General features: G+C 36.3%; 1 protein-coding gene across 4 annotated transcripts in view; it reads left to right on the top strand.

Annotated features, from left to right (window-relative positions):
• The window catches only part of BANK1 (B cell scaffold protein with ankyrin repeats 1), a 312,476-nt gene that overhangs the window by 143,445 nt on the left and 155,947 nt on the right, over nucleotides 1-13,084 (top strand). For all 4 annotated transcript variants that reach the window (XM_022582436.2, XM_022582435.2, XM_022582434.2 and 1 more), the window contains exon 7: nucleotides 933-1,129. In XM_022582436.2, the coding sequence (XP_022438144.1) occupies nucleotides 933-1,129 (197 nt within the window). The remainder of the gene's footprint in view (nucleotides 1-932; nucleotides 1,130-13,084) is intronic.

Genomic DNA, 13,084 nt, shown 5'->3' with positions numbered 1-13,084 from the left:
TGAGGTGGCTGTTTTCATTGCTTTAGAATTTCGCTGGAAGACAATTGACTTTGCTTTGATGGCTTTGTTTCTGTTGCTATAAGTCTTCACACTGCTTGCTTCTAATAATGCCATAGCTATTAAAGTAAGCTGATGTGTAACTTCTGTAACACAATTTTTCTAGCTAGGTATGAAAGTGTAGAATAATAACAAACCATCACTTATCCGCATGTGTGTGTGCTTGTGTGTGTGTGTGTGTGTGTGTGTATTTTGGCATTGTGATAGCAGTATACATTCATCGTTTTATAGTTATGCATAATTAATACATGTCTTCTAACTAGTAGCTAACGTATAATTAGGAAATTCAAATTCCAGAACATTGATATGAAACCTGTAAAATCCTGATGGAAATTTCCATATTGAAGATTTTTATAAAAGTGCCTATTAGCTGTTGCAGTTACTTTTTGAAAGAAAAATTTCACATAAAAATCTAGCATAACTCACACCCCCAGGAATTTCATGTTCATTTCAACTTCAAAGAGAAGCAAACTAGGCATGGCAGTAGAAAATACAAAAAGTTTTATAGATGAATTTATTTGTTATTTAGTGTTTGGTTAATGTTGCAGTACATTGAAAAAGGAGTTATTACAATGTAATGTTTTTGTTTTGTTTTACATTTAGGAGGTCCGTATGCCTTTCTAAATTAAACTTACCCAACAAATAAGGGGGAGGCACTAATGCTAGTGAGAATATTAGTTTATATTTGCTTTAAGATGAGAAATAGAAAGAGGGAGAGTCTACATTGCTAAAACCACTGACAGTTTCTTATTTGCAAAATCACACTAAAAGTCTGCTCTACTTTGTGGGAATTACTTTTAGGAGTAGATTGTGTTTGACTTTTTCTTATGTGGTTCGAGATATGATAAAAAATTATCCTGTTCTTATGCTTATAGATCCTTATTTCAAAGAACTTCCAACTCTTCTCCACTGTGCAGCAAAATTTGGCCTAAAGAACTTGGCTGTTCATTTGCTTCAATGTTCAGGAGCAACTTGGGCATCTAAGATAAAAAATTTGGAGGGTTCAGATCCAGCACATATTGCTGAAAGGCATGGTCACGAAGAACTCAAGAAAATCTTTGAAGACTTTTCAGTAAGTATTTTTCCATTTTATCTCTAAAACTCTTTTTTATAAAATTAATATGTATGTATGTGTGTGTGGGTACATGCACATTGCTCTTGAAAATGATGCTACTGTACAGCTAGTTTTTAGCGTCTGTTGGTCCTGAGTCATTCATTGTCTTAAGCATTTTGCAAGATTATTCAACTTGTTTTCATATGCCATAAACCAGCTCTGACTCCACACTCCCACCCCTAAATAGCCCCTTTGAAACTTGTCTGGTCTTTCTGGCTTCTAAATAGCCTGTTCAGTATTGGAAAGGAGATGTTACCAAGGAAATGAAAACCTATTACTTTTCATCTTTTGTTCAAAAGTCTAAGTAGGCGCTGTTAGGCACGTAAAATGAGATAAATATTTACTAGGTTAAAGGAGTGTATTTTGATAATTATTCAAAAAGTCTACCCAGTAAAAAGCTAACCCATGTTGTTTAACTTTGTTTCTGATATGTGATTGATTCCCTTTCTCTGTCTGTTAAGTCCCAGTTCTTTATTGTGTGTGTTGAAACTCCAAATTTCAGAACACCCTTTGAAGGATATTAGTTCTGTAAGACTGCAACCAAGGGACGATTGAAGGAGGGCATACTACCTTAGTACATAAAACACACTTTGTGTTTCCTTAATCAACCTTAGAAAAGCAAGTATTTTCTGTTTGTAACAAAGGTATGCACATTTTGCTCGAGAAAGTGAATTATACTTCTGATGGCTCTTAGGAGAATATAATAGGCAATTATTGTGTTGGTGAATATGTCAGAATTTGTCTTTGGATTCTCAGAAGATAATTTTATTGCCAAAGAACAGTTAATATAGAACATTGAAATACTTCTGGTCATTTTAGCATATATTCCGATTATTAGGTTAAGTAAATGTAATACTGGACTTCTAAAAACCATCGGTATTTCTGATTTCCAGAGAGTAAAATGACAACCAATCTAACTTTTTTCTCCACTTTTAAGAAATAGCAAATAGTTATCAGAAGAGCATGGGTATCATCCACCATCTGGAACTACTTGTATTTAAAATACAAGTATTTATTTCATTTACAATAAATACAGAAATTAAGTTTTGTAATAAAATTAATAAACTACTTTTTATATTCTATGTCCTTCAAATGAGGAATAAGCATAATTTTTATTCATGGAAAGGTTTTAGATAGTGATTGTCATATATCCGATGGATGCGTTCATTTTAGTTAATATCCACTGTACATAGTCATTGACCAATGCAACATGGCATCTATCTCAGGTTAAGTCAATGAATCAATTCAGCCTTGTAAATTGGCCCACAATAGTCCTATTATTCCTACATCCTGGGTACGCAATTCTCTACAACCTTATTCTCAATTTTTAACCACTGGTGGACGGAAGTTAAAATTTCCCCTAGAAGTCTTCAACATCCAGGGTTACTTTCCAAGATGATCCCTGATTTTCAAAGAGTGACGCTTCCACTTATGGTTCTCCAGTGAGGACTCAGCTTTTAACAGATGCAGCCCCATGCAAAACTGCACATACTTCATAAATAACATAGTACTAAATAATAATGACAGTAGATACAAAAGCAACTATGAGGGTAGGATTTGATGGATGTGGGAAATGATTTTTTTTTTTTTATCCTCTGGGTATTTATACCTTTACTCCTGCAATAATAGCAGTGATACCAGTAGATTGGTATCACTGTCTTTAGGTGACTATTTATTCTTTAATAGTGGTTGCATTCTAATTTTGCAGTTATACTTGATAATTATTCTATGAAATTTGTTAAATTATTTCATGTATTCTGTCTCGTTGTGAGCTGTTACATTTTGCCAGCATGTCTATAGTAGACATTGACATTATAGGTAGGACGGATCGATTATTTTGCAGATGTTCTGCTGTCACTAAGGAAGTGACTATGGAAGTGTGTCAGATAAACACCTGTTGAGACTTTATACTATAAATTATAGTAGCTATGTCTTTTTAAAATTATATCTAAACTTAATAGAGAAAAAATGTGCGATCTATTTGCATTGCTGAAATACTTTATTGTTTCTTTCATAACATTTACATAGCTTTAATGTTATAACCACATTCTGATAAATCTCAGATTTGTCACATATGCATTCAAATTTTCCATGAATTATTTTTCAGAATTGTTGAAAGGAATAGATATTCTTTCAGTTTGCAGTTTATAATCCACCAATTGACCATACTTCTGTACTGAAGAAATATATATATTTTTAAATTTAAACATACCCCGCAACTGATTTACTGATTTCTTCAATTCTTCCTAATCCTCCATCAGTGAAACATTGTTCATTTTAGAATCTCACAGGGAGTTACAACACAGTGAGTTTGGTCATTGCTGAATAAAATGGGTAGGTAGAAGGAAAAAGTCGCTCATGACTTTTTAAAATAAAGATAAAAAGAGAATCATTAGCAAGCATTCATAAACGAACATGTGCCATCCATCTCTTAGTGTTAGCTAGATGAATAAGGAGGAAGAAGGAGGAGCCCCAAATCACATTCTTGATGTCTCTTCGTGGCGTTTTTTACTTTGAAAGGTTAATAATTTATGTACAATCTATGAATAGAGACTTTTGATTATGAATGAGTAGCTTTCATGTTTTGATAGTTATCGAATTAACAACTACACTTGTTTCATGTTTTCAGTACTATTATAGATAATAATACGATACATTTCTATAACCCATAAAGTCTTTCAAATAAACTACTCAGTTTTCAGTTTCTGACAATGCCTTCTAGAAGAATTGATATGAAAGGCGGGTGGACAAAAAGCCACAGGATTGGTGTTTAATTCCACAGTTGAGTGTGAACCACAGTTTGCTTCATAGAATTCTTGAGGAAATCTCAGACTATTTCAAATAACAAGCAGCAATACTGACAACTCATTCAGTCCTCTAAAAACTTACCTTTTAAGTCAGAAATACCTGAGAATTTGAAACTAAAGTGGAACTTGGCCACAGATTACAAGATACTTTGTGATTTAAGATAAAGTGTACAGCCAAAATTAGAATGTGTTTTAAGCAAAATAATACGTGATATTTCTTTGTGTTATCTTGAGTATGTCACCCCATTTACCTCCATCAGTTTTAAACACTTCAGAAAATGATTAGATCACATGTAAGTAGACAGGGAAATACATCCTCCTCTGTGGGCCGGCTCTGGAATTGGAGAACCAACAGGTGATTACTAGGAACAGTATCCACTTAATATCTTTTCTCTTCCACCACAGTGTTCACTCGTGTAGTTTGGTGTGTATATTAGTAAGATCTTAATCATACATAATCTTCATGAAAATTTCAGAAATAGTCACTTTCTCTCGCTGACTTTTCAGGACTCCTCACTGGGAATGTTTCTGTTGCTCACGTCTGTGATGGGATTCTTGTGACAGCCTGCTCTCATTGACTTAGCCTGACACTGCCGTTTGTCCCTGTGGACAGTGGGCTAGTGTGTGTGTGCGCCCACGCGCACCAGAGGGAGACAGAGAGCACGAGATTGATTCTGTCGCCCTCTAGTGTCTGCCTGATAGACAGTGACCCTGATCTTTTTCAAACGGTCAAGGGTTTGGAATGACAGTACAGAAGAGGTAGATGTTGAAGCACCTGTAGTATCCCTAATATAGAGCAAAGGCTGACTGATTGGTGTAGGAACCCATTACTCAGAAGTTAGGCTTTATGCTTCGGGCAGTGAACATTCGCCTTTCTTAGCCCATTATTTCTCTCAGTATTGGCTTTGCTCATTTGGTACTTTCTCTAGAGCAGCGGTCCCCCACCTTTTTGGCCCCAGGGACTGGTTTCGAAGGCAGTTTTTCCATGGACGGGGTGCGGGGGAGGGAGGAGGGACGGCGGAAGGTTCAGGCAGTAATGTGAGCGATGGGGTGCGGCAGACGAAGCTTCACTGGCTCTCCTGCGCCGCTCGCCTCCTGCTGTGCGGCCGGGCTCCTAACAGGCCTGGACTGGTATCGGTCCACAGCCCGGGGGTTGGGGAGCCCTGCTCTAGTGGATTATTCCATTTAATTTAGTAAATATTAGTATATGCTAATTCCCTCTAAATGGCAGCATACCCTGCTTTGCTTATGTCGTTTTTCTTTCTCGGAAGTCTAGAAGCTAATGATGAGTAATGGGCTCCCCTCCCTTCCCACCATCAGGTGCCCACGAGGTGCTCAGCATGTGTTTACTCATTGATGGGACAGAAGGCAAGTGTCAAATTTAAGGACTTGTTTGATCTCACTTACCCAGTAATATCCTTAACCGGATCCCATGTTTTAAAAAATATATATTGCTCATATTCTTTCTATATTCAGGATATTTTTTAAGTTTAGGTTTAGTATCATCATAGACAAATAACACAACTGATCTCTTCAGCGTTTATTTTTAATACGCCAGCCTACAATGAAGTTTAGAATTCCGGCCTTTGTTCAGTACTGATGTTCTGTTAGAACTGAAGAAACTGGAACAAGTCACATAACTGCACTTGAGGGCATGCATTACAAATTCATGTCTCAGTTATGCTTTTGGAGCTACTTAGCAGTCTCTTTCTAGAATCCCATTAAATGCACCATAGTGGTGCATTACAGAAGTTTATTCTTCCCCAAGTCCTCAAACTCAGTTTTGATGCTCTAACTCTGCAGCTGTAAACATCCTGTTAAAACTCCCTCAACTCCTTCCTCTTCTTTGTCAAATTTTTATTTTTCCTCTAGTCATGGGGTCTTGGGATTCAGCCACGTTGGATTTGAATCCTAACTTCATCAAATACCACATTTGCATCCTTGAGCAACCTCTTTGTTTTCTCTCAACTTCAGTTTCTTTATTTGCAAATAGGAAAAGTAATTCCTTACAGGATGTTTTTAGGACTTGATGACATAATATGAAAACATTAAAAGTATAGTAGATCCATAATAAATGGATATTGCATTCACCTTATTTTCTTTTGATTTATTGTTATTCATATCAACTTGAGACCTCACCATCAATCATATCCTCTCTTTCTCCTGCATCATTAATCTCTCCCAATATACTGACTCTTCCCTGAACAAGCATGTTCAAATACACACACATGCACACACACACGCTCCCAACAACCCTGCCTTCTCTTTGATCTCTTTTTCAGTACCAGAACTAACTGAAAGAATGACTTTTCGTTTCACTCATTTCTTTCCTCCTAACAATCCAAGCTTCGCATTCAGCCCACTACTGAAGCTGCTCTGTCAAAGACCATTAATAAGCTACTGTAGATCAGACCCATTGGATTCCTCTCAGATGTTCTTTGGCTCAAGCTTTGGCACTGGATTCCCTGACCCTGTCCTCTTCCTAAATCTCCACTCACCCTTTGTGACTTCCTTCTCTTACCCCATCAGTTAAGGTTCTTTCTACATAGTCTTCTCTGGTGATTGACAGCTAAATCATTGTCTTTAACCTGGACCTTCCTCCTGACTTAAAGTTCCAGTTTTAGTTGCAAGCTGAATGTGTCCACATGGATATGTTACAGGCCTCTAGAGCGCAACAGACCCAAATGATCTTTTTCTTTTCTCCTGGCTAATGGCATAATTATCTGCAATATTTAGTTGGCCAAAATTTGAAAGTCATTTTCAACTCCTGATTAGATAGCCACAAATGCATATACTATTTCCCATTTTTCAGGTGAGGAAACAGATTTATAAAGTACCTTGCCCAAAGTCACCCTGCTAAAAATATGTCTGACTTAACCCCAAATCCATTCTCATAGCCTCCCTCTCCCTCATACAACCCTGATCCACACCATCCATTCAGTTACCATATCTTAACAGTTGTACTTACACATCATCTATCACATCTGTTCCCTCTTTTTCCTTCTCTCTGTGGCTCCCTTGGTTTGTACCTTCATTATCTCTCTTCTGGTCGGCTGCGCTAAAAAGCCCCCTAGGAGGTCTTTCCTTCCCAGTCTTTTTGGCCTCAAACCATCCCATATCAGGCTGCATACTGAGGACCCACCACTGCATAGCCCAGCTTACTATTTTAGCCTCATCCTTAATTGCACAACTCAGCTGCCAAAGTCCATTTGTCCTTCCTTCATTTCATTATTTCAAGCTATTCCCTTTACCTAGAAGTCCCTTCCTCCTTAATAAAATATCCTGAGCTCTTAACCATGCCCAAATCTCAGCTCAAACTCCACCTATTCCAGGAGACTTTCATAGAAAGAGGCTGTAGGTGTGTACTTCCACTGTCTAACTTTAATCTCCTTCACAAATTTTTTTTTGTTTGTTTGTTTTTGTTTTTTTTTTGCGGTATGCGGGTCTCTCACTGTTGTGGCCTCTCCCGTTGCGGAGCACAGGCTCCGGACGCGCAGGCTCAGCGGCCATGGCTCACGGGCCCAGCCGCTCCGCGGCATGTGGGATCTTCCCGGACCGGGGCACGAACCCGCGTCCCCTGCATCGGCAGGCGGACTCCCAACCACTGCGCCACCAGGGAAGCCCTCTCCTTCACAAATTTTAGCCTAATATAGGAACATTATGTGCTAGAGTCTGAGAGCCACGTATCTTGAGATAGGTGGCTCTGGAGCCACCTGAGTCTAAATACTGACTCTGCTACTTTCCAGCCATGCACCCTGAGTAAATCACTTAATCTCTCCTTGCTTCAGTTTCCTCATCTCTAAAATGGAGATGAACACCTTTTTTGGCACCATTGTTATGATAAATAAATAAAAATACGTGTAAAACATGTACAAGAATACCTGACAAGTAATAAGCACTCTAAAAGTTATATGGAATTATGTATTGTTCTCCTGTTATTCTGTTTCTGAGGACCCATTCTTTTGTGGGACTTTTTATAGTTTAAAGTATTTATAAGTACTGGTGAACGGTTATTTATTTTTATTTACTTGTTTGTTGCATGTCTGTCTCTCCAATAGATTATGAATTCCATGAGGGCAAGGACAGTTTTATCTCTTTTACCGCAGTTTCCATAATATCTAACACAATTTTTGGCCAACACTATGGGTTCACTACATAAGTGTTGAATGAATCAGTTAATCAATCAGTGTTGATTACATTAACTTTCCAGTTCCTGGAGGCAAGTGTCATGCTCTGTTTATTCCATATTCCCCACAGCATCTAATATAGTGTCTTCCAGGTTGTAGATAATAAATGTTTATTGAATAATAACAATAGTAAAGGCTGTAACCCTAAGGAGAATTTTTGTGTTTTTTGTTTGTTTGTTTTTTGTTTTTTTTGCTGTACGCGGGCTTCTCACTGTTGTGGCCTCTCCCTTTGTGGAGCACAGGCTCCGGACGCGCAGGCTCAGCGGCCATGGTTCCTGGGCCCAGCCGCTCCGCGGCATGCGGGATCCTCCCGGACCGGGGCACGAACCTGTGTCCCCTGCATCGGCAGGTGGACTCCCAACCACTGCGCCACCAGGGAAGCCCCCTAGGGAGAATTTTTTTAAGTGTTATTTGGATAAATTTATCCAAGATGAGAAATAAATATTATTTTCTTGTAGTTCTTTAAGACAAGTGACTATGGGGAAAAAAAATTCGGTAGAAGAAAAATAACCCCCCCCGCAAAAAATTATTGTAGCTTCCAGGAACTTACCATTAGTGAAAGAGACATTTAAAGCTGTTCATTATCACAGCACAAGTGGTTTTGATCTTGGCAAATATTCCAGTGTTTTAGTGTTAAAACCCACACTTAATCTTCTTGAATCTCTCTTCAAATCCTACACAAACAACTTTTGTCCTTTAAGAACTAGATTCAGGCCAATGCAATACATTAAAACATTATCCACCACATTTATCATCTTTTATCTAAACATCTAGAGGTATTTTGTGATTTTATTTCTATATTGTTCTTACTAAAATTTATTTTCTTAGGAATAGAATATCTAGATATTCCAGTTTTCTAATTTGTAAAATATCTGTCCTAGCAACAGTAGGCATTTACATGGCAAGGACCACTGGATAAATTATGTGATTGTTATTTTATTGTAAATGAAAAGAGAGGGAAAGAGATCATATGCTTCTCTTGTGAATATGAGAGAAGTAAGCAGTTTCATTTTATATTTGTTATTGTCAGTTTAATAAAGTATGTAGTTAATGAACAATTACTAAGCATGAGGATACTATTCATTGCATTTGTTGACTAGTAGCATAATTATTGTGAATGACTTTAATGAACGCTTTTTGAATATGGAATTATAAATACCATTGGTTTGGGGGAAGTCTTAAAGAGCATTCACATGAGAATACACAACTATGAAAATACACAAGATCAGAATGGAGGTCGTTTTGACTTTTCTTGATTGTGAACATTTGCCATGAAATTACGAATTGGCTGTTCATATTAAGTGTACTGATTTAAGATGCATGATATTAGTGGCCTTGTTCCTATAACATAACCTGAAATGTGTCTTAAGTTCATTCAGTGCAAGCTCATTCTTTTTGTTCCGTATAGATCTGGCTCAAGAAAGGAAGGGAAAGAAGAGAAAACAAGCTAGCCTTTATTGAGTACTTCTGTGTCAAGCATTATGCTTGGTGCTTCCACATTAGATCAGTATACTGATCTGTGTGAATTAGACATTTTTACTCCCATTTTACAGATCAGGAAATTAAGCTAAGACTGTTGATTGGGGATGTGCACTAATCTGGCAGAGCTGTATTTCTCATCTAAGCCCAACTAAGTTCCATTTAATGATTTTTTAAACTACTGCTTATCTCTTTCTTCCTTAAAATCAAATACTACCAATGTATTATCTTTTATTTTTCATCTTTAGTATTTATATTCTGGTTAATACACAAGTAGACTGATGACTCTGTTGAACTTTATATGAAAAAAGAAAAATGATGGTAAGCATTGGAGCCTAGGAAGCAAAGAGCAGAGAAAACTGTCCCTATGGGACAGGGATTAAATTCAATTGGGAAATTATTTAAATTGTGGTTTTAAACGTTTTTGTTTAACTATTTTTATTTTTAAAAGTGACTTTTTAAAACAAATATTAAGACTTTTTCCTTCAAAGCAATTATGTAAGAAGTAAATTGATACTTATCCTGTATTACAGTGTATTGTATTTAAGTGAAAACAATGTCTAATGGAGCAGCGTGTAGGCATTTCTGGTTGGAGTTAGAAGACTTGTCTGGAAAGAAGCAATTATGGGATTTGTAGGGAAACACACAAATTCAACTCCCGATTATAATTACATTTTCATTTAACAGGAAAAGGATATTGCTTTGTAAAAGGAAAAATTGTACAATAATCTCACTCCCTAAATCATGAATGCTTAAGGCTGAAGCCCCTTGGTGGCAGGGTGCTCAATGAGCAAAGTACCTCAGGCAAAAGAAAGCCTCACTGGTGCTGAAATTGCTCATGACAAATAAAGTGATAGCTAGTGTCCCAGAACATGATGAAATAGATGAACATAAAAATGTCCAAAACATCTTCATAAATATTAAAAGACCCTGAAATGGCAGGATGGTAATTGGAACAGTTGAAATCACATGGAATTTTTCCTAAGAAGATAAATCATGAACAGAATTTTAAATAAGGAGCATTTAATGGAGAAACATGAAGGATGCATCTGGGTGAAAGGAATGGAATGTACAATTGTGGGGAGAAGGCAGAGCACATGTAACCTCTGAGTTCTTGGACCAGAAAACAGTCATTTTATGTGATTTTTTTCATGGAATACATATTCTCCTTTGCCTTGTGTACAATAATGACCTAGGTAGGACCATAGATCTATTTTTTTAAAAAAACTTTAACATTTAATATGGGATTTTAATAAAATATATAGTAAGGAATCCTGTTTTTAGAGCCTAAAAGAGCTTATACACACATTCATGGTAGGTATTTAAAAATCCAGACAATAGGTTTTCTGATTTTTGGTTTTTGTCTTTTTTTTTTTTTTTACTAAAAATAAAAGTGAAAAATGCAATGAAATAAATCAAGATATTTTTCATTCCTTTAGTCTGCTCTTTTTGTGGAAAGATTTTCTTTTCTGAATGTTTGTCATTCATCACTTCAAGGGAGAGAAAAAATAACACAGAATAGGAAGAAAAAAAAGATTGCAATTTAGTGGTACTTTGATTTGATCAGAATATCATAAAATAAAGCACCTTGTGAGACATACAGACACACACTCCAACTGAGAGAGAGAAACAGCAGTTTCCATTTAAAGGAATTATTAAGAGAATTCCCTGGCGGTCCAGTGGTTAGGACTCGGTGCTTTCACTGCCAGGGCCTGGGTTCAATCCCTGTGGTCTGGTTGGGGAGCTAAGATCCCACAAGCCACAAGGTGCGGCCAAAAAAAAAAAATATATTATCATTATCGTCCAAATTATTATTGGTAATAATAAAAGTAAAAATTTTGAAAATAGATTTGTTGAATTTTATAACTTGTATCTAGTAGCAATCAAGGTTACTGAACATCTGCTAAAGATCTATTTTGTTTCTCCTACCATATGTTATATGTATATTTCTAAGAATTTAATGTGGTACTTATTCTTTATTCAGTTCTTATTCTTTATTTATATATTCAACTTCAATATATGAACAAGTTGTTGATATTTTAAGAACAAAATATGTGACTATACATCCATTTTAATTTCTGAGAAATGACAGATTTTGTTTTCCTTTCTTAAAATGATTAGATTATGAATGCCACATAAATCAACATCCACATTTTTAAGCTCTCACTAGATCAGAAATTTCTTTTTAGTGGATCACTTATCTATGCCAAGCTGAGATTTTCCTTTATAGACTTCAACCTGATTATACAGAGATCCTGTCCACTGTTTTATAAATCTGTCTGGGCATGCAATCTGAAAAAGAATACAGAAGACAAAATTCCATGATAAGTATTTAAAACTGAATACCTACTTTCTTTTAGGTAGCATTCATAAACCAACAGTAATACAGAAATAAATAAATTTTATATTTGATATCTTCCAATGAGAAAATGCATCTATTTACATTTTCCTTTTAATTTAAAAATAACACATGGTTATTTTAGAATATTTGGAAACTAAAGAGAAATATAGAGGTTATTTATAATTCCACTTTCTAGAAATAACCACTTTAAACATGCGTTTCCTTACATTCATGTTTGGAAATTTAAATAAATTTAAATGACTCAAAACCCATTATTTAGCTAAAAGGTTCTCATATTCTAATTATCCCTAGAACTTTTAGAGTAAGAGATTTCTTATGTCTTTCCTAATAGTGCATAACTCCATGCTCTGGCTTCCTTTTTATACTTCCACGTCCTGGGTGTAGCATCCTCTTCCAGTTCTTCCAGTTCTCCCAGATCCCAGACAATGTTGACCTTTTCCCTAGATTCCCACACAAACACCATTCACAGAGACTTCTGTGTCAATAGCAAATTTTAGTGAAGGTTTAGAGGCATGGAGGGAGCTTCTCTGTAGCAATGACCCTGGCACTAATCTTGACCCATAATAATTAGCCTTTTTGCCTCCAAATACTGCCCCACACAGGCCTTACTTCTCTGCTTTTGCAGACTCTCAGGAGTTTAGTCATCTTCTTTCATTCTTGTCCATTTAGGTCTTTAAAATATCACTTTCCTTCTTCAAACAATTTATCAAGGAACTCGAAGAAAGTCCTCTTTATCCTCAAGAAGAATCCTGGTGTCAGCTGTTAGGAGGCATATATTTGCTCCATTTTATTCTTACAAATTTGTTGTATTGCAAAAACGTTTTATGTCCTGCTGTTTTAATTTAAAATTATATTCAACTCCTTTATTATTATATACTTCTTGTAAACATGATAGCCTAGTTTTTAGTAGAAATATAATATGAGATGAATCCTTTTGGGGATAAACCCAAGAGGTTACTGCTTGCAGTTTACCTTCACTTGCTCAAAATGTTCATCAGAGAAGAAACCATCAAAACTCCAACATCTGTGCCAAAAAGTAGGCATGGCCCTACCTGAAATGTGTAAGAGGTTTTGAACA

The sequence above is a fragment of the Delphinapterus leucas genome, chromosome 5 (genome assembly GCF_059928025.1).
Source record: "Delphinapterus leucas isolate spDelLeu-1000000601 "Yukka" chromosome 5, BTC_Dleu_Yukka2, whole genome shotgun sequence".
In the NCBI taxonomy this organism is placed as follows: Eukaryota; Metazoa; Chordata; class Mammalia; order Artiodactyla; family Monodontidae; genus Delphinapterus; species Delphinapterus leucas.
The sequence above is the reverse complement of the archived record's forward strand: the minus strand, read 5'-3'. Positions and strand labels throughout refer to the sequence as shown.